The sequence below is a fragment of the Schistocerca nitens genome, chromosome 7 (assembly GCF_023898315.1).
Source record: "Schistocerca nitens isolate TAMUIC-IGC-003100 chromosome 7, iqSchNite1.1, whole genome shotgun sequence".
Taxonomy (NCBI): Eukaryota; Metazoa; Arthropoda; class Insecta; order Orthoptera; family Acrididae; genus Schistocerca; species Schistocerca nitens.
Genome location: NC_064620.1, coordinates 102476576 through 102498926, shown reverse-complemented (window position 1 = coordinate 102498926; position 22351 = coordinate 102476576). Strand labels below are relative to the sequence as shown.

General features: G+C 42.1%; 1 protein-coding gene across 2 annotated transcripts in view; it reads right to left on the bottom strand.

The window, feature by feature from the left end:
- LOC126194944 (uncharacterized) overlaps positions 1–22351 on the bottom strand; it is a 420126-nt gene that overhangs the window by 64170 nt on the left and 333605 nt on the right. For both annotated transcript variants that reach the window (XM_049933331.1, XM_049933332.1), the window contains exon 3: positions 1095–1230. In XM_049933331.1, the coding sequence (XP_049789288.1) occupies positions 1095–1230 (136 nt within the window). The remainder of the gene's footprint in view (positions 1–1094; positions 1231–22351) is intronic.

Here is a 22351-nt window from a genome sequence, read left to right as displayed (position 1 = left end):
CACTCCGCGCGGCGACGAATTTCATTACCAAATATTGTGACGGCGCAGTTAAATGCTCTTTAATGAATATACATGACGTCTGTGGATCAGCAGGACATATTATTCTTACTGTTCACTTTTTTGGAAACAATGAGTTACCCCAGACAGTGATTCCATAATACATTATTAACTGAAAATATGCAAAATATACCAGGAAGTTGACTCGTTTGTTTCCAAGAGTAGCAACTATACGAAGAGGAAAAGTATCTGAACCTAATTGTTTGAGAAGCTCAGTAATATGCTTGCACCAATTCCAGTTTACATCGATATGTAGACCCAAAAATTTGGAACAGTCTACTCCTTTATAATTCTTTGGAAAATATCATTTACCATCTCTTCTCTTGATTTATTTACAATGGGATTTATTATAACGCTAGTAACGTCTGCAAAAAAGTATAAATTCTGCTTGCTGAGTGTCGAATAGTAGGTCATTCATGTATGTATGGAATAGGAGTGGAACCAAAATTGAACCCTGTGGGACTCCCTTTAGGATTTCACTCCAGTCACTAAAATTTCCTAGCCTTGCGACATTGCATCTTTTGCATTTAATTTGTTAAGTATGATTCAGACTAGTTGTGCATAAAGCCATCACTTCCGTAAAACTAGAGTTTTTCTAAGAAAGTAATATATTCTACACAATCAAACGCTTTGGAGAGATCACAAAAAATACTAACTGGCGATGTACTAAGTCCTTGTGCCACAGGCCATTCGTGCCTCGGAGGCTGCTCCGTGAGAGAAGCACTGGACTCTGGCTACGGGCCGCGAGATCATTACTGTTCCAAACATGGGAATAAACTTCTGCCAGTCTTATGCTCTTGACTTATCGGAAGGCACCCACGTGCTTCCTACCCACCACCACGCCCAAGGAGGTGAGCTGACCGCCATCCTGTGCACTGCCAGCATGGTTCCACCGTCCACTGTAGAGGTCGTCAGCTCCCGACCTCAACGCCTTCGTCATATCCAATTTAATATATCGGACCAAGAACAGACTTGCTTTGAGCACTCTAGCGATTTCAAGCTTTAACAGATAGTGCGCACTGCTGAGCGATACTCACCCACTACGTCCATGCTGTCGGTGACGACGAATGTGTTGAAGGAGGGCGCATCTGCCGACACCTCGCAGATGTACTGGCCGGTCAGAGAATCGTCAGCGTTGATCAGCGTCACGTGAGTCGCAGTGCTCTGCTTCAGCTGCACACAAAGCCACCACCCAACAGGTTTGTGATTTTATCTGTCATCACTAAGTGGAGCACTTTTATCTAGCACGATGTGCGACTGTCTGGTAAGCATTGCTGCCCAGGATATGCAAGTTCACAACGTAAAGTAAAACTAATAACAGAGGCAAGCAAAATCATTTTGTTGTCCGTCTGTCTCTCTCTGTCCGAGTGTTACGAAATCTTTCTCTCAGGGACGAGTAGACCTAACAAGTTCAAATTAATGTCACGTATTAAGGTCTCTGGTCCCTTGGCGATGTAAAAGTTTTAAGTCAGTTCAATCATGGTTGGTCAATCTGGGGGAAGGGACCAAACAACGAGGCCATCGGTCTCATCGGATTAGGGAAGGTTGGGTAAGCAAGTCGACCGTGCCCTGTCAAAGGATCCATCCTGGCATTTGTCTGAAGCGATTTAGGTAAAGATAAGGTCATATATGTCACATATTCTGCTTAAGTAATAGAATCCAGGGCGTTGTCCTCGACGGCGAGTGTTCATCAGAGACAAGGGTATCATCAGGAGTGACCCAGGGAAATATGATAGCACAGCTGTTGTTCTCTGTACACATAAATGATTTGGCGGACATAGTGGCTTTCTATCTGCGATTGTTTGCTGATGATGCTGTGGTGTACGGTAAGTTGTCGAAATTGAGCGACTGTAGGAGGATACAAGATGACTAGAACAAATTTCTAGTTAGTGTGATGAATGACATCTAGCTCTAAATGTAGAAAAATGTAAATTATTGCGGATGAGTAGGAAAAATAAACTCGTAATGTTCGTATTACAGCATTAGTGGCGTCCAGTTTGATACAATCACGCTGCTTAAGTATCTGGGCGTAACGTTGCAAAGCCATCTAAAATGCAACGAGACTTCGAGGCTTATCATAGGAAAGGCGAATGATCGACTACGGTTTATTGGGAGAATTTTGGGAAACTGTGGTTCATCTGTAAAGGAGACCGCATACAGGACGCTACTGTGACCTATTCTAAAGTACTGTTCGACTGTTTGGGATCCGTACCAGATAGGATTAAAGGAAGACATCGATGCAATTCACAGCCGGGTTGTATGATCTGTTACTGGTATGTTCGAACAACACGCATGTGATACAGTCATGCTTCAGGAATTCAAATGGAAACCTCTGGACGGAAGGCGACGCCATTTTTTAGGAACACTACTGAGAAAATTCAGAGAACCGGTATATGAAGCTGACTGAAGAACCATTCTACTGGCTCCAACATACATTGCGCGTAAGGACCATCAGGTGCGAGAAATTAGGTCTCATACGGCGGCATATGGAGAGTCGTTTTATCCTCGCTCTGTTTGCGAGTGGAACAGGAAGGGAAATGACTGGTAGTGAGTGGTACGCGGTACACTCCACCACGGCGGACGGCGGAGTATTTATGTGGATGTATTTTGATACCCGAGAACTCACTAATTAAAACATATAAGGTACTTCCCATTAACCTGGAATCAGGAAACTTGGCAAGAAGTAAGGTTTCACAAGAGAAGTAAAGGGAAAAATCCGAAACTTCTTTATTTGTAATTATATAACACAAAAAATACTTTCTCGTATACTTTTGTCGCTCTGTCTGTTTGTTTGTTTTCTCTGGAACAGTTTGGCGTATCAAGTTCAATTTTATATCATATCTTGAGGTCTGTCATCCCTTGGCGGTGTAGAAACTTTAAACTTCTGAGTCAGTGCAATCAAAAGATAGGACCATTTATGTAATATATTTTGGTATTCGGAAACTCGCTCATCATCACCTATAGCGTACTTCCCGTTAACCTAGAATCATGAAATTTTGGCAAAAAGTAAGGTCTTACGCTACAAGTAAAGGGAAAAATCCGAAATTGTTTATTTGTAATTATATCACATGAAGATAATATTTTTGTTGTTTTGCTATCCGACTTCAAACTAGAAGTTAAAATGTTGTCGAAAGTTTTGCATTCCCTGGGATCGATATCTTACCAACATGAAAATCGATAAAGGGCAAAAATCGTCGAAATTCTCGATTCCTCGAATAGATAAACTGTCTGTATAAAGTTTGTACTCACACCTAGCCAATTCTTTTGTTAGGTAACACCTCAACCTCAAGGTACTTGGGTGCTGAATCCGTATCTGACCAGTTTTCTTGAACCACATACGGTTTTGTCACAATGCGACTTCGTTATGAACTAGGAAATTAGCAGAACAAATGAATATGTCCTACTACATTGTAAACGACGACTCCTACTTGTATTTCCCATATTTCAGTTTATTTCCTTTACTTTGATTTCGATTGCCCTATTCTTTTAACTCTCTGGATGCAAGAATTGAATATGATAGGAAAGAGAGCACAGTCTTGTTTCACGCCCTTTTGTGTTCTTTGCTTCTTGTTCTTTATGCCAATTCTTAATCAAAGACACTTCGCTATTATACATGTTGATTCCATGACGATGCTGCAAACTTTCAGGTGTGATGGGGAAGGGTAAATGTATCATCTTGAGCCAAGGGACTGTAGTCCGGAAACTACCCTGTTGAAAGATTAGCCTTGCGCAGTGCTTAACTTAAATACCCCAACTTCAGAGCCCTGATGATGACGTACATATTTCCCGGTGAATACTCCCAAAAAGACGTCACATAATTTTCTCTGCAGACGGAATAGTAACGACGCATGTAACTTCATGTCAAAGGGACCGAGAATCCTAAGTGTACAGTCCAGTAATAATGAATTACATTTACGTGCATAATTTTCAAAAGCTTCTACATTTACAACAGCTGTCCAAAACTGCGTGCCCCAGGGTCACCGCACGTGTGGCATCTTCACACGAAGTTCTGTCGAATTCGTTCTAATATCACCGGTGTCGTTTTACTAGTGTTGGTTAGAGTAGGTGACCAAACGGCGACGTCACCAGTCTCATCGGATGAAGGAAGGAAATCGGCCGTGCCCTTTCAAAGGAACCATCCCGACATTTGCCTGAAGCGATTTAGGGAAATCATGGAAAACCTGAATCGGGTTGGCCGGACGGGTGTTTGAACCGTCGTCCATCCGAATGAGAGTCCAGAGTACTAACCACTGCACCACCTTGTAAGAGGTCCGAGCAGATGTAATTTCGATGTATTGCTCATGCGCTGTCTGCGATATGCAAGGTATAAGAGAATCTCTGACGAGAGAGCAGTGTTGACTGCAGTACGAACTGTGTAGCTGTAGCAGTAAGTTGTTGCTAGTCTGCAGTCTGCTCTGGTCTGGTCTGGTGTATCGTGTTGGCTGGGCCGGTCGCGGTGCAGCGATGCCGGAGCCTGAGTATTATTGTATAAGGTTAAAAGCAGCCTCGCGCATATGTAGTAATGTCATGTAAATGTTTTAAAAATCTCGTAATAATAATCTTTCTCATAAAAAGTAACTTTTAACAACCATTCATTTCAATTTAAAGAATTTACTAATTTCTCCGATCCGTGATCATCCCGATTGTTGCAAAAGAAACATCAGTTGCTTCCTTTCATAAATGACAAATCCATCGGCCAGCATTGCACAGGGCTGTGCCAGAAAACATTATTTTAAGAGCAGATATATATGAGTTATCCGGCGACTTCATTGAGGTAACAATTTTTTTCTCCTTTTTTATTCAGAATGATCTTTCAGGGCCATAAAGCAGCACTGCTGACGTCCAAAATTTACCAGGTTAAATTCACAGTCAATTATTGAAAAGTTATAAGTGAGTGACAATGTAATTGAGAGGTTAGTTACATTGTATGAATATCAAGAGCTCAGATGGAAACCCAGTTCTAAGCAAAGAAGGGAAAGCAGAAAGGTGGAAGGAGTATATAGAGGGTCTATACAAGGGCGATGTACTTGAGGACAATTTTATGGAAATGGAAGAGGATGTAGATGAAGATGAAATGGGAGATATGATACTGCGTGAAGAGTTTGACAGAGCACTGAAAGACCTGAGTCGAAACAAGGCCCCCGGAGTAGACAACATTCCATTGGAACTACTGACGGCCTTGGGAGAGCCAGTCCTGACAAAACTCTACCATCTGGTGAGCAAGATGTATGAAACAGGCGAAATACCCTCAGACTTCAAGAAAAATATAATAATTCCAATCCCAAAGAAAGCAGGTGTTGACAGATGTGAAAATTACCGAACTATCAGTTTAATAAGTCACAGCTGCAAAATACTAACACGAATTCTTTAGAGACGAATGGAAAAACCAGTAGAAGCCAACCTCGGGGAAGATCAGTTTGGATTCCGTAGAAACACTGGAACACGTGAGGCAATACTGACCTTACGACTTATCTTAGAAGAAAGATTAAGGAAAGGCAAACCTACGTTTCTAGCATTTGTAGACTTAGAGAAAGCTTTTGACAATGTTGACTGGAATACTCTCTTTCAAATTCTAAAGGTGGCAGGGGTAAAATACAGGGAGCGAAAGGCTATTTACAATTTGTACAGAAAGCAGATGGGAGTTATAAGAGTCGAGGGGCATGGAAGGGAAGCAGTGGTTGGGAAGGGAGTAAGACAGGGTTGTAGCCTCTCCCCGATGTTGTTCAATCTGTATATTGAGCAAGCAGTAAAGGAATCAAAAGAAAAATTCGGAGTAGGTATTAAAATTCATGGAGAAGAAATAAAAACTTTGAGGTTCGCCGATGACATTGTAATTCTGTCAGAGACAGCAAAGGACTTGGAAGAGCAGTGGAATGGAATGGACAGTGTCTTGAAAGGAGGATATAAGATGAACATCAACAAAAGCAAAACAAGGATAATGGAATGTAGTCTAATTAAGTCGGGTGATGCTGAGGGAATTAGATTAGGAAATGAGACACTTAAAGTAGTAAAGGAGTTTTGGTATTTGGGGAGCAAAATAACTGATGATGGTCGAAGTAGAGAGGATATAAAATGTAAACTGGCAATGGCAAGGAAATCGTTTCTGAAGAAGAGAAATTTGTTAACATCGAGTATAGATTTAAGTGTCAGGAAGTCATTTCTGAAAGTATTTGTATGGAGTGTAGCCATGTATGGAAGTGAAACACGGACGATAAATAGTTTGGACAAGAAGAGAATAGAAGTTTTCGAAATGTGGTGCTACAGAAGAATGCTGAAGATTAGATGGGTAGATCACATAACCAATGAGGAAGTATTGAATAGGTTTGGGGAGAAGAGAAGTTTGTGGCACAACTTGACCAGAAGAAGGGATCGGTTGGTAGGGCATGTTCTGAGGCATCAAGGGATCACAAATTTAGTATTGGAGGGCAGCGTGGAGGGTAAAAATCGTAGAGGGAGACCAAGAGATGAATACACTAAGCAGATTCAGAAGGATGTAGGTTGCAGTAGGTACTGGGAGATGAAAAAGGTTGCAGAGGATAGAGTAGCATGGAGAGCTGCATCAAACCAGTCTCAGGACTGAAGACAACAACAACAACAGTTACATTGTATTATTACCAGGTTACTGAATCTATTTTTTTGTTGGGACGTTACACATGAATGTGAACGACATAATTACAATTTTTACTGTTGAGAGGTTTAGGAATTTTTCCGTTTTGAGGTTACACTAAATGAGAATATTATTAATATTATTTATTATATTTTGTGGGGAGGTTACGTCCTCACTCGGTTTGAATAGTGTCGCAGGCAGCGAGAGCTCTTCCTAGGAGATCCTCCTTGTACTCGACAGCCGTCTCGTGCTCAGGAATTTTCGCGTGGCCCCACCAGAAGAAATCAGATGTTGTGTAATGGAACGTGCTGGTCACGAAACAGGGCGCCCTCTGCCTATAAACTTTTCTTGGTTTGCCTGATGCAGGTGTTCCCAAACTCTCAGTCCAAAGAGTGGTAGGGCTCCATCATGTTGAAACCACAACCTTTAATGAATAACAAGTGGGATTTGTTCCAGGAACCTGGGTAGTACGTCGCTGATAAACTCTCTATACACTCATCACTTAAAACGTCCAGCTATTACGCCGTGGTCGATGTATAAAACTTACTCCCAAAATTTCCTCTCCGACTGCGGGAGCCATCTGCAGAGGTCAAATGGCTAACTGCGACCACAACTCGAGGGAGCGCCTTTTGTATGGGCAGTGCAGACACACCTCAGGCTGTCACGTGACGTCGGTTACGCGGTTATCCCTGCTATTTCCAACATTCTCGATTGAAAGTAATCGCGCGTCACTCATACGTTGCAATGTTGACATCAAAATTTTGTTCAGTTTAACACCATCCTCTTTTCTGTTAAAATTATTATGGTGTTTTAAGATCTCATTAGCCTCTCTATACATACGCGCATGATAATGCGATGTTTTCGATGTGACATTCGTGTCAGTGAATTTTATGTCTTGATCACCTTCTTCGTAAAGATGTTCCGCTACGGCCAATTTATCCGTTTGTGCTAAGCGGTAATTCCTCTTCTGTTCAACGATACCAATATTAACACTTCTTTTTGTGGTACCAAAAGAGTCCACAACTACAAGGAATTTTGTATTCACTCAGCGTAACCAAAGGATGTCCTGGGTGATTGTAATTAAAGTTAAACTTTCACAACGCTGTAGAAATAACGCCACTGGTCAGAATGACGTCAAATTGCAGTGGATTATTTTCGGAGAAGGGGGAAAACTTATGGCAGAAGAAAAATATATTGTGAAAAATTGATCAATAGGTGGCGCTGTATGTGTGATAATATGTAAATGAAAACACCTGTCATGCGCACGACCCATTGAAGTTGGTATAAGCACGCCGGGTACACGGCTTTTCCTCCTTTCGCGTCTGCGACGTTCGCCATGACCGTCTCAATGCAGGAACGTGCTCTGCTTGTAAAGCTATACTACAAGAATGATGACTGCACACGTCGCTCTGCAGAAGTTCCGGACACTGAAGGGTTTGAAAAAAAGGCGTTGGTCCAATGACTGCCGTGGGTCTGGAGAAAAAGATTCGGAAATTCGAAAAGACGGGTTCTTTTGGTGTGCAACCTGGTAGAGTGAGGAAACGAATTGATTCGACGTCAGTGGAAGCAGTGGCCACAGCAGTGCAGGAGGAGACGAATGGTGGTGTTCAAAGGTGTAACGCACAGAGAAGTGTCCGGACATTGGACATACCCGTGAGCACAATGCGTAAAATACTACGAAACATCCTTCTTTGCTCTCCATTCAAAATTACCCATGTGCACGACTTGCTACCTGTTGACCTGCCAGCAAGAGAGACCTATGCTTTAGAATTTCTTGCTCGCATGAAAGTGGACAATCGTTGGCCGTGGAATATTTTGTGGACAGACGAAGCCCACTTCCATTTGACAGGATATGTCAGTACACAGAACAGTCGAATATGGGCAACGGAAAAACCACAGGCAAATCAACCAGCGCAACTTCATCCTGAATAGGTCACTGTGTGGCGGGTTTACGGCCTCATTTATCTTAGAGTCATATTTTTTCGAAGAGACAGGTGCTTCAGGTCCTGTTACCTGTACTGTCTCTGGTAAGCACTATGAGTATCTTTTGCGCAACCACGTCATTCCAGCTTTCCAGCAGCGTGGATGTGTGGACGGTATCATTTTTATGCAAGATGGCGCACCTTCGCACATTGCAGATCCAGTTAAGCAGATGCTGAAGCGCCATTTCGGAAATGCTAGAATTATCAGCCGCCATTTTCCTACAGCCTGGCCGTCCCGATCACCTGATCTTAATCCGTCTGACTTCTGGCTGTTGGGCTACCTGAAAGACGTTGTGTTCAGTGTTCCGATTGCAAACTTAGGTGCACTGAAGTCATGCATTGCGCAACACATTCTAAACACTTCGATTAGCTGTGGAACACGCTGTTTCTCGATTTCAACCTGTTGTAGAAATCGGTGGACAGCATATTGAACATGCTTTGCGCCAGTCACACGGAAACTAATAATCCGATTTGATTTTGGTTGATGCTTGCTATGCAGTTCTTAGCCTCAGGACAATTAAAAACCGATTTTTCCCATCCGATGTGGTGTGACCTTGGCGTGGTGGATGGGCTTACGTAACTTAAAGTATCTCACATGTACACCCACGCACACTGAGTAGTACAGATTGTTTAACGTCAAACGTTCTCCTTAGGCATTGTTGTATGATTCATTTGTCACTTGTAGTCGACCACTATTAAATTATGGTGCTTACAGCGCCATCTATTGCTACATTTTGTAACTATTTATTTTTCTTCTGCCATAATTTTCCCCCCTTCTCCGATAATAATCCGTTGCAATTTGACATCATTCTGACCAGTGGTGTTATTTCTACAGCGGTTTGAAAGTTTAATTATAATCACCCTGTATATCTTTTGTCGATCTTAGACATTCTTTTATCTTCCTGTAGGGTCTGAAAGTAGTTAAGACATCTTACTGGCTCAATACTGTCGCAATGTGATCTGTAATCGTACTGATGAACGGAAGGAAAACTTTCCCTTTGGGCGGCCGTCATTCCTCATCGATCCTGATTTTCCCCACAGGGCGAAGTGCTCTGCCTATCTTCTTGTCAGAAGAACCAGTCTGTGTACGCTGGTGCAGTTCAGCAGGTAGGAAAAAGAAACGGACCTAGTACGTAATTACTAACTATGCCTGCCCGCACGTTTACTGATAATGTGTTGATGGCTATTGAGAACTGCAGCGTAGGGATTCCCACCGGCCAAAACTATGACCATTGCCACTATCAGCATTACGTCTCTGGTGAAACGGCCTTAGAATGTAGAAAGTCAATGCGCAGTAAAGTGAACATCGACTGTAAGGCGCTGCAAGAACTACTGGCTGAACACGACACGAGGTCCGAAGTCAGCAAGAGCAGGATGTAGTTCCTGTGGATGGTAGGGGTGTAGTTCCATTTTCCATAATACTCGATACATAGGACTCTGTGAAATATTCATTTCACGTGCAGCTGATGGACTGGAGATTGAAGGCACTCATCTACTCGAGCAAGCACTGCATCTTCTAAGTCGTGAGCCCTCGTAGTTCGTCGTCCTGCCCTGTTGGTGTACTGCGGTACCAACTGCCCCGTTTCACTTACTCGTTGAAAGAGTCTTGGGAAAATAGTGGGAGCCGGATGTCTTCTACGCGATATTTGGTCGTGTACAACCTTTCCGCTTCTCTGCTGCTTCCATTTGCTTGCTCATACAGGAATACCATGTCTGCAAGTTCCACCGCCGGGTACAAGGACACTTGGTTAGTGCTGATCGGCATTAGTACATCAACTTGCAAACAGAGACTGCAGTCTACTACAATACAAACACTGTACATCAGGTTTGCACATATCAGTACAAAGTTTGCCATATGCACTGGATTGCTTGAGTTACCCAAAATCTACACTTTAGTCGCTCCTCTGAACTGCCAACCCTACCCATATTCCACTGACAGTGGTATCAGAACAATTTTTGCTTATAACTTTCGACTCATGTCGGACCAGTCTCCCTTACTTTAAACTGATTCATTTACCCTTCTCCATAACACGTCAAAGTTTGTAACATTGTCACAGAATCACCCTACAGAATTTGATTTCTCTAGCACTCCGAATGCCTCTTGCCAGATAACATTACGAAATGCTTTTCCAGGTCTACAATAATATAAGTTGGTTTATTTTTTCGTAACTGCTTTTTGATAAGAAGTCTCAGTGCCATAATCTACTTTCTTGTCCCTAATCCCGTACTGGAGCGAAACTGACCCTCAGCCAACATATCCCGCACCTTCTTTTCAACTCTCCTCCGAATTACTGAGAAGTGAGGGTGATATTAAGCTTAAGGTTCGGTACTGTTAACATTTTGTAGCTGCGACCTTCTTCAGTACGTGAACCATGATGTATTTCTGGAAGTTACTTCGTATCTCCCCGTGTTATATGCGGACCTAATCAGTTTCGGCAACTGGTACAAAAAAGACTTCCGTGCTTTTTTGCTAAACTGAACATGAAAGGAGTTGGAAACTAGAAAGGAAAGGTTAAATCCTTTGCTGAACATGCTCTGGATGAATTAATATCATTTTCATAACTATTAAGTGTGATGTTCTCTATAGAGTAAATTATTGCAGAAAACTAGTATTCCTTGAAATTGTGGCTATAATTAAACATCCATCACATAAGACAGACTTAATCGCTAATGATGCAATACAAGGGTGTGCTAAAAAATAAAGCCTCCGAATCATTATGTGAAAAGTGTTAAAGCTTTTTAAATAAATAAACGTTATTAACATTCTACATTTTCATTCCTCGTGTCTACATGTTTGCAGCCCTCTGTCAGTTGAGGGCTCCGAATTGTAGCATAAAACATGGCGCTGTGTAAGGTAAATATGTCGGTGCGCGAGAAACAGCGTGCTGCAATCGGGCTTTGAATTCGAAGAGTTCGTTCGCACATGAAACACGCTCGCCCTCAGCAAGACAATGCGAACTGTGTATCGCTACCTGGTGGTGATGTTAAACAAAGTGGGCAAAGTCTTTGATGGAGTGTGTGTAATGAAAAAATGAACTAAAACTAATTTAAGAATAATGTCGATAAGTTCGGCATAGAAATTATATAATAGTAAAGAAACACTTTGTGCTGTGTAATTATAATGAAAAGATTTGATTTGTTAATCATTGCACCAGGGGCAAAGAATTCTCTGTTAGGTTTCTCTTATTCTGCAATGCACGCAACGGTCAGCCATTTAACACTGTAGGCCTGTAATAATTTAATAATTGTTAAAATATTTTTTAGAAAGAGTTATGATTGTTTTATATAAGTAGATATCCATTTCTCTTGCAAGAAGTCGCAATTTTCCTCATTTTCAGTGACTGCAGCAACGCGGAAAGATAGTGACAATAGAAATTATTGTTGGCCGCCATTACCGACCGTAACATTTCTTTTAAAATTTTCACTGCTTCTTTCAGGCGTAAACGCCTGAGTGTGTATAAATAATTTCTCTTTGACGTGCCTTATTTGAATATATTAGCATCTTTATGCCATATACAGTATTTATCGTAATTTGTGGACTATCGGTTTAGTGATTCAAATAGACTGCTTCACGGCGATCGACTACCATTTCAAAGACTATATTTTGATTTAAAAAATAATAAATAATTTACAACAATATTTCGTCGTGCAACACCCATGAATAATAATATTTTCTCATGCTTAAGTTACAAAGACACCCAGGGAATATTTTCTCATGCTTAAGTTAGAAAGACACCCAGGGATGTTTAGCTTTTCGATTGGTTACCATTTTACGTGTAACATTTTAAGGCACCTCTGCCACGCATCCATAGCAAGGCTGTGGCCCGTTATTTAAAACACAAGTTATTGTAATTAAATAATAAGAGTGGATTTCAGTTTATTGTCCTCGTTTGCAACGGAATTCTATCCTTTTCTGTAGTACACGTTTCACTACATTACTTTTCGGTATAATTTGTCTCCCTTTAGGATAGATGTAATAAAAACTAATACATTTAGGCGAACCACACACGGTCGCAGCGACATCTGCAACATTCGGACGTCTTGGGTTCACTGACATCGATCGTCCTCCATACAGTCCCGACTTAGTCCATCCAATCCTTGGAGAACACCTCCGAGGATTTCACTTTTATAGCGATAAGCGGTGCCAGTAGAGGTGAGGTCATGGCTCCATCGACAGAGTCAAACAAACTAGTCTCTCGTTGGGACGAATACGTTCATTGCCAGGGATGATTATGTTGAGAAATAAATATGCAAGCGTGAAGAACAAAGGTGTAAAATGTTAATAACGTTTGTTTGGTTTAAAAAGTTTTAAGAGTATTCACATAAAACATTCGGTGGCAATAAATATCAACACGCCCTCGGACTGTTGCATAACTCTACCTTGCTAAAGTAGCAGCAGCCAGTTAATATTTTTCTCACTTCAACACAATATGCTTGCTGTAAATGGTATAACTGCTCGCGAACCACATTCCATTGTCTGCTTCCTTCCCTCTGCCCACATTTTTGTGTTTTCATCACATTCACTAGTTATTTTGTCGATATAACGTAGTAGACTCTGCCACTGCTCAATTGTGTACTGTTTTAGCCTTTAGATTCTTATTCTTGTAATTTTCCTGACAATGTAAATATAAGGTTTATTTGGTCATAGCTTCTTTATGTATTTTAATGTGCTTCTGTTTCTCATACGGATATATTGTCGCGCAAGATGTCCGCCTCCGTAGAGCAGCGGTAGCGTTACCGCCTACCGCACAAGAGGGTCCGGGTTTGATTCCCGGCGGGGGACTAGGTGCTGTGTGTCCATCATCATTTTCACCATCACTGACACACAAGTCGCAGAAGTGACTTCAACAAAAAAAACTTTCAATACGGCGACCGAACCGCGAAGGAGATATCACGACCAATTAATGCCATACGATCATTTCATTTCATCGTACGAGATCACGTATCTTTGGAAAAAAAATCTTCAACCGAAGTTATGTGGATTATCTGTTTAATATTAAGTGGTCTGAGAATGGTCTAGAAATTGGAAATTAAAGAGCGGAAATGGAAAGCTTTCCGACTGCCAAACCTGACATTTGTCAGAAGAAGAAAACAATATATCTCTGAATGTATGTAACTGACTTACATGTAAAAAACTGAAAAAGGTATTGTGTTATCACAGAATTGTACTGCTCACACCCAAAAAAATGTGACAAATTAAAAAGTGAATATTTTATAAAGGACGTTCTAAGTCCCATAGCCGGCCGGGGTGGCCGAGCGGTTCTAGGCGCTACAGTCTGGAACCGCGCGACCGCTACGGTCGCAGGTTCGAATCCTGCCTCGGGCATGGATGTGTGTGATGTCCTTAGGTTAGTTAGGTTTAAGTAGTTCTAAGTTCTAGGGGACTGATGACTTCAGAAGTTGAGTCCCATAGTGCTCAGAGCCATTTGAACCAAATGCCATAGCGGGAAAATGACTGTTTCTAAGTGGTAATGAGAAAGTTTTTACTAGTTGATTCTTGCAAACAAGAAAGCAGCAACGGGACACTGCTGATAATGCTGTCAGCTTTCACAAATGCCGCAGCTACCTCTTTCGATATGACAGATTCACTTTTATAATACATTTGCTACTATTTGCATTAATTTTTGGCTGTTTCGTTCAACAACTAATGTAAACAACAAATATATGTAATGTACAGGATGGTCAGAAACAGCCTGAAAAACTTGTAAAGGTGTTGCAGGATAGGTTTCGCTGAGAAAGAATTATTAAGAAAAAATTGAATACGTTGCGCCATTTCCGAGTTAATTAGCACTGAAATTAGCTAATCAGGTCGTGGCGTGCGTAAATTTAAACCGCCCGGAGCCAAACGTGTTCTCTGTTTGGTTTCCTAAAACGGAACAAGAGAGTGATATAAAAGTTGGACATTAGTAGGGATCGAACATGAGGCAAAGGCGGAGGAGTCTCTTGCGCTGTCATATCCGATTCTACGGCATGAGAAGAACTGACACAAAGTGTATCTGGCGGGCCAATTGAATCTGCGCGCGCAACGGACTGATCGGCCAACCCCAACGATAATTACCTCGGAATCGGTCGCATCGTATAGAATTTTCTTAAAAACTATTACCGAGTACAACCTAGCCTGTAATGCCCTAACAAGTTTTTCAGATTGCTTCTGACCACCTTGTGTACGTGAACAACTGTCTGGAGATTGACGTGCCAGTGTCTCGGTTCAAAAACATGTGAGGTAACGGGTGAGTTGTGGCGCCCTGGAAGAATTATATGTTCCGAGTTGGGGCGGCCGCACAGGACGCCCGTCAAAGCCGCGGCCCGGCAGCGACCACGTGGTGCTGGACGTTGGCCGAAGCAAGAGGGGCCCAGCCCGACCACGTGGCTGGGAATTCCATGGTGATGCTGTGTCAATGAAAGAGACTTGTATGCCGAGAGTGCCAAAGATGGCGGACTTTGTGAAACCTTCATGGCAGACATTTCACATTTCGTATAGAAATTAATAGTAGCCAGATGAATCATGATACCTCAAAAAGAAACATGTACATTAATATTATCTGCACGACGATTCTGATGGTGTAATCAGATCTTCAATATATTTATTAGTTTAAAGTTTAGTATGTGACGGCAAATTGTCCAAGTAACACCCAGCAACGAATTTCCAAAATTTAAACGCTTCATCCGATTTCGTCGATCGACGTGTCTTTAGAAAGCTTTCAGTGTAAAACTAAATTGGTATAAATTACAGGCATCTAACTTGAATAGTACATGAGTTATTGGAGGTCAAAGTGGCCGATTACTATCGATCGCATCAGGCCATAAGTACTACACAGTTACACGAAAAAACGGTAGCACCATGCTTATAAATATATTTATTCATCTATGTGTTTGTTTATATCCGATATATGCTATTCGTGAAGAAATTGGTCAATTATTTACCGTGTTTTAGAAAGCACAGAGATATTAGGCTACTGGCCTACTTTTGCTTGCTATTCCTTTGATAGATGTTTATTTATTTTGATTATGTATTTAATAATATGTGTTAGAGCCTGTTTATGGTCCAGCCGTAGGAATATTTACTTAATTTCAAGTTATTTAATGGTATATCCAGTATTTGTAAAGTGTTTTATGTTAGTGAGTGTGCATTGGCTTGAAGACATGGCGGGAGCGCTCTAGCCAATCACAGCGCTCGTGAATGGGGAGACTGGATGGAAGTTAGTTCTGGAGAGTGCGGCGCGAAGGATAAAAAATGGCTCTGAGCACTATGGAACTCAACTTCTGAGGTCATCAGTACCCTAGAACTTAAAACTACTTAAACCTAACTAACCTAAAGACATCACACACATCCATGCCCGAGGCAGGATTCGAACCTGCGACCGTAGCGGTCTCGCGGTACCAGACTGTAGCGCCTAGAACCGCTCGGCCACTTCGGCCGGCGCGAGGTATAGTCGCACAGCACACGGACAGTATGGTGACGGACGCGGAGTCACGGGACAGGGACTTGGAGAGTGTGGAGCAGTTTGCGCGTGGTCGTGGCAGATAGAAATATTTCGTAGTGCTGACATGTGCACTTCTTAGATTTCCGTGGCTTCTACAGTGAAGACGTAGTATGCGCTCAGAAGTGAATCTCTCGCGAGCTATGTTGTGGTTCATAACTAATTACGTGAAGTTGGGAACTATTGTTTCCCTATTATTCAACTTATATTTTATTTAACTGCTGGACCATCGACACAAATAAGTGTGTTGCAGAAATATACCATATTCTCAAAAGGACGTCTATTATCGTGCTCATCATTTAAAGTCGTGAAGAGTTTGACAGAGCACTGAAAGACCTGAGTCGAAACAAGGCCCCCGGAGTAGACAACATTCCATTAGAACTACTGATGGCCTTGGGAGAGCCAGTCATGACAAAACTCTACCATCTGGTGAGCAAGATGTATGAGACAGGCGAAATACCCACAGACTTCAAGGAGAATAAAATAATTCCAATCCCAAAGAAAGCAGGTGTTGACAGATGTGAAAATTACAGAACTATCAGTTTAATAAGTCACAGCTGCAAAATACTAACGCGAATTCTTTACAGACGAATGGAAAAACTGGTAGAAGCGGACCTCGGGGAAGATCAGTTTGGATTCCGTAGAAATGTTGGAACACGTGAGGCAATACTAACCTTACGACTTATCTTAGCAGAAAGATTAAGAAAAGGCAAACCTACGTTTCTAGCATTTGTAGACCTAGAGAAAGCTTTTGACAACGTTAACTGGAATACTCTCTTTCAAATTCTGAAGGTGGCAGGGGTAAAATACAAGGAGCGAAAGGCTATTTGCAATTTGTACAGAAACCAGATGGCAGTTATAAGAGTCGAGGGGCATGAAAGGGAAGCAGTGGTTGGGAAAGGAGTGAGACAGGGTTGTAGCCTCTCCCCGATGTTCTTCAATTTGTATATTGAGCAAGCAGTAAAGGAAACAAAAGAAAAATTCGGAGTAGGTATTAAAATTCATGGAGAAGAAGTAAAAACTTTGAGGTTCGCCGATGACGTTGTGGTTCTGTCAGAGACAGCAAAGGACTTGGAAGAGCAGTTGAACGGAATGAACAGTGTCTTGAAGGGAGGATATAAGATGAACATCAACAAAAGCAAAACGAGGATAATGGAATGTAGTCGAATTAAGTCGGGTGATGCTGAGGGAATTAGATTAGGAAATGAGACACTTAAAGTAGTAAAGGAGTTTTGCTATTTAGGGAGTAAAATAACTGATGATGGTCGAAGTAGGGAGGATGTAAAGTGTAGACTGGCAGTGGCAAGGAAGTCGTTTCTCAAGAAGAGAAATTTGTTAACATCTAGTATAGATTTAAGTGTCAGGAAGTCGTTTCTGAAAGTATTTGTATGGAGTGTAGCCATGTATGGAAGTGAAACATGGACGATAACCAGTTTGGACAAGAAGAGAATAGAAGCTTCCGAAATGTGGTGCTACAAAAGAATGCTGAAGATTAGATGGGTAGATCACATAACTAATGAGGAGGTACTGAATAGGATTGGGGAGAAGAGGAGTTTGTGGCACAACTTGACTAGAAGAAGGGATCGGTTGGTAGTACATGTTTTGAGGCACCAAGGGATCACAAATTTAGCATTGGAGGGCAGCGTGGAGGGTAAAAATCGTAGAGGGAGACCAAGAGATCAATACACTAAGCAGATTCAGAAGAATGTAGGTTGCAGTAGGTACTGGGAGATGAAGAAGCTTGCACAGGATAGAGTAGCATGGAGAGCTGCATCAAACCAGTGTCAGGACTGAAGACCACAACAACAACAACAAGATAGTTCCTGCAGAATTTATTTAATTGCAATCTTTCATTTATAAATTTATATGTTACTTTCATAATTCGCAATTGCCGAGTGATAGAAACCTTCGACCATTCGATTCATGTGTGTATTCTTACCGTATACTGTAGACTCAGCTGTATTTGGCCTGTAATGCGGCAACTACGTATCCCAGCCCCTAGACAACGAAACCAGCCAAAACTATTAATATTGCAACTCTGATTTGGAGGGTACGTAGTTGGCGGCCACACCACCACCACACGCCATTTCATCATTTCATATTGTTTTGAAAGCCCGCAAACATTAGCGGCGCTGTTTGTGTAAATATACCGACAAGGGAACTTACCCATCGCACGCACCTCAGATTTAGTTATAAATTGGCACAGTGGATAGGTCTTGATAAACTAAACACAGATCAATTGAGAAAACAGGAAGAAGTTGTGTGGAACTGTGAAAAAATAAGCAAAATATACAAACTGAGTAGTCCATGGGACACATAGGCAATATCATGGAGAATGCGAGCCCAGGAGCGCCGTGGTCCCGTGGTAGCGTGAGCAGCTGCGGAACGAGAGGTCCTTGGTTCAAGTCTTCCCTCGGGTGAAAATTTTACTTTCTTTATTTTTGCATAGTTATTATCTGTCCGTTCGTTCATTGACGTCTCTGTTCACTGTATAAGTTTAGTGTCTGTGTTTTGCGACCGCATCGCAAAACCGTGCGATTAGTAGACGAAAGGACGTGCCTCTCCACTGGGAACCGAAAACATTTGATCGCCAGGTCATAGGTCAACCGATTCCCCCACAGGAAAACACATCTGATATATTCTATACGACAGTGGTGACGGCATGTGCGTCACATGACAGGAATATGTTGTCGACCCACCTAGCTTGTACACTTGGCGAATGGGTAAAAAGATTCTTCTACCTTGCCCGATTTAGGTTTTCTTGTGGATCTGATAATCACTCCCAAAAAAGTGATGAAAACATAAGAGTTTGTCACATAAACTAAAAATAAAAAATTAAACTTTTTACTCGATGGAAGATTTGAACCAAGGACTTTTCGTTCCGCAGCTGCTGACGCTACCACGAGACCACGGCGCTCCTGCATTCTCGCTGTCCTTGATGTTGCTTATCGTCTCATGAACTATTCAGTTTGTATATTTTGCTTATTTTTTCACAGTTCCACACAACGTCTTCCTGTTTTCTCAATTGATCTGTGTTCAGTTTTTCAAGGCCTATCCACTGTGCCAACTTATAACTAAATCTGAGGGGGGTGCGATGGGGAGGTTCCCTTGTGAGTTGACAAAAGGGATATTCACATGCACAAATTTCTGTCGTATCGCTTACACAAGGTATAGGCGGGCAATGAATTGGCGGAGCTGTCATTTGAACGCAGATGATTGATGTAAAAAGCATTCTGACATGATTGTGGCCGCACAACTGGAGTTAACAGACATTGAATGAGGAATGGCAGTTGGAGCTAGACGCGTGGGCCACTCCATTTCAGAAATCGTTAGGGAGTTGAATATTAACGGATCCACAGTGTCAACAGTGTGCCGAGAATACCTAATTACCGACGTTACCTACGACCGCCGATAACGCAGAGACCAATGGCCTTCACTTAACGGCCGAGAGCAGAGCCGTCTGCGTAGAGTTGTCAGTGCTAACAGACAAGCAACAGTTCCTGAAGTAACAGCAGAATTCAATGTGAGACTTACGACGAACGTATCCGTTAATGCGGTGATCTGGCGTTGCTGGGGTTTAGTTCAGGTGGTCGGCCAGAGTGCCTTTGCTAACTGCACAACAATCTCCTGCAGCGCTTTTCCCGTTCTCGTGACCATATCGGTTCGACCCTAGACGACTGCAAAACAGTGCTCTGGTCAGATGAGTCCCGATTTCAGTTGGTAAGAGATAATGGTAGGGTTTGTGTTTGGTGCGGACTCCACGGAACCATGGAACCAAGTTTTCAACAAGGCCCTGTGCAAGCTGGCAGTGGCTCGGTGATGGTGTTGGATGTGTTTGCATGGAATGGCTTGGATCCTCTGGTCCAACTGAACCCATCACTGACGGTAAATGTCTAAGTTCGGCTGCTTGGAGACCATTTGCAGTCATTCATGGACTTCATGTTCCCAAATAACGATGGAATTTTTATGGATGGCAATGATGTCATGTCACCAGACCACAAATGTTCGCGTTGAAAAATTCTATACAATTCGATCGAATGATCTGGCCACACAGATCGGCCAAAATCAAACATTTATGGAACATAATCGACAAAGACGAGGATAATGGAATGTAGTCGAATTAAATCGGGTGATGCTGAGGGTATTAGATTAGGACATGAGACTCTTAAAGTAGTAAATGAGTTTTGCTATTTGGGGAGCAAAAAATTGATGATCGTCGAAGTAGGGAGGATATAAAATGTAGACTGGCAATGGCAAGGAAAGCGTCTCTAAAGAAGAGAAATTTGTTAACATCAAGTATAGATTTAAGTGTCAGGAAGCCGTTTCTGAAAGTATTTGTATGGAGTGTGGTCATGTATGCAAGTGAAACGTGGACGATAAATAGTTTGGACAAGAAGAGAAAAGAAGCTTTCGGAATGTGGTGCTACAGAAGAATGCTGAATATTAGATGGGTAGATCACACAACTAATAAGGAGGTACTGAATCGAACTAGGGAGAACATAAAATTTTTGGCACACCTTGACTAGAGAGATCGGTTGGTAGGACATGTTCTGAGGCATCAAGGGATCACCAATTTAGTATTGGAGGGCAGCGTGGAGGGTAAAAATCGTAGAGGGAGACCAAGAGATGAATACAATAAGCAGATTCAGAAGGATGTAGTTTGCAATAGGTACTGGGAGATGAAGAAGCTTGAACAGGATAGAGTAGCATGGAGAGCTGCAACAAACCAGTCTCTGAACTGAAGACCACAACAACAACAACAATCGAGAAATCAGCTCGATGACAAATTCCTGTTGCGGCAACACCTTCGCAATTATTGACAATTGTAGAAGCAGCATTGATCAGTATGTCTGCAGGGGACTTTGACGACTTGTTGAGTCCATTACAACGTCGATTCATTGCGATACGCTGGTGGAAAGGAGGTCCATACGATATTAGGAGGTATCCCATGGCTTTTGTCACCTCAGTAGAAATAGCATTATTAACTGCGGCTGGTTGTTGTTTTCTTCTCTGCAAGAATCAACTTATATTTCGTACGTAGCCACGTTCTCAAAAACGTCTGTTTTCGAGAAAATAGCTGAAAAAAGTTTTATTCCAAATGCCATAAATACTGACGCACTACGTGTTATTTGTGATGACACTAGTAGAGAAATATAGCATTAGGTTTTTAACTAGCAATGTGTAAACAAAAATCTGTTCTAGTACCTTTTAAATATTTGAACTGTACAGAGGGAAGCACATATTGATACAAAGACAGTATGTCTGTTCGGAAGATTTTCCCTAAAGATTATTCATTTGTTTCCCTATGGTTTTTCACCTGTTCTCGCCCGGGTTCCCGGGTTCGATTCCCGGCGGGGTCAGGGATTTTCTCTGCCTCGTGATGGCTGGGTGTTGTGTGCTGTCCTTAGGTTAGTTAGGTTTAAGTAGTTCTAAGTTCTAGGGGACTGATGACCATAGCTGTTAAGTCCCATAGTGCTCAGAGCCATTTGAACCATTTTTTTTCACCTGGATGAAGTCTAGGAACAATGAAGCCTAGGGACATGCGACAGAGCACCAAGAACACAATGAAACTCAAAACTCGTTACGTGAAAAATATGATAATTACTATTTTTTCCATTTCTAGTCTTCAGTCACTTGGTTGCTGAGTAAGTTCGTAGCGTTTTTCTATAACTTTAATAAACATAACAGATACACACAACAGAGACTTTAGACACCAAAAATACATTCTCCTTCACTACTTACAATGGACTGCGAACGCTGGGGAAACTTCCCGATTCCACGACTCTAAAACTCTGAGTACCATCTCGGAACACAATTTCGTCCGGAAAGGAAGTTCGTTGAAGGTTGTTCGATAAAGAGCAGAAAACGTGAAAATCTGTGGGCGCAACATCAAGTGAATAAGACGGCTGTGGAATGACTTCCCAACCCAACTCCTGTATCGTGCTTTTTGTCAGTGCAGCGGAATGCGGGCGGTCGTCATCGTGGAGTAGCATCACTTCACGCAGTCTTCCTGGTCGTTTTTCTTCTACTGCATCTGCAAGATGTCTCAGTTGTTGACAATAAATGGCGTCAGTGATGGTTACATCTCGGGCAAGCAATTCGTAATAAACCACACCATCGCAGTTCCACCAGATAGGCAACATTGTCTTTTGTAGACGCGTGGAGGTCTTTGTACGTGGAGTTGCTGCTTTCTTTTTGCTCAGCAATTCCTTTGTTTTCCTTGT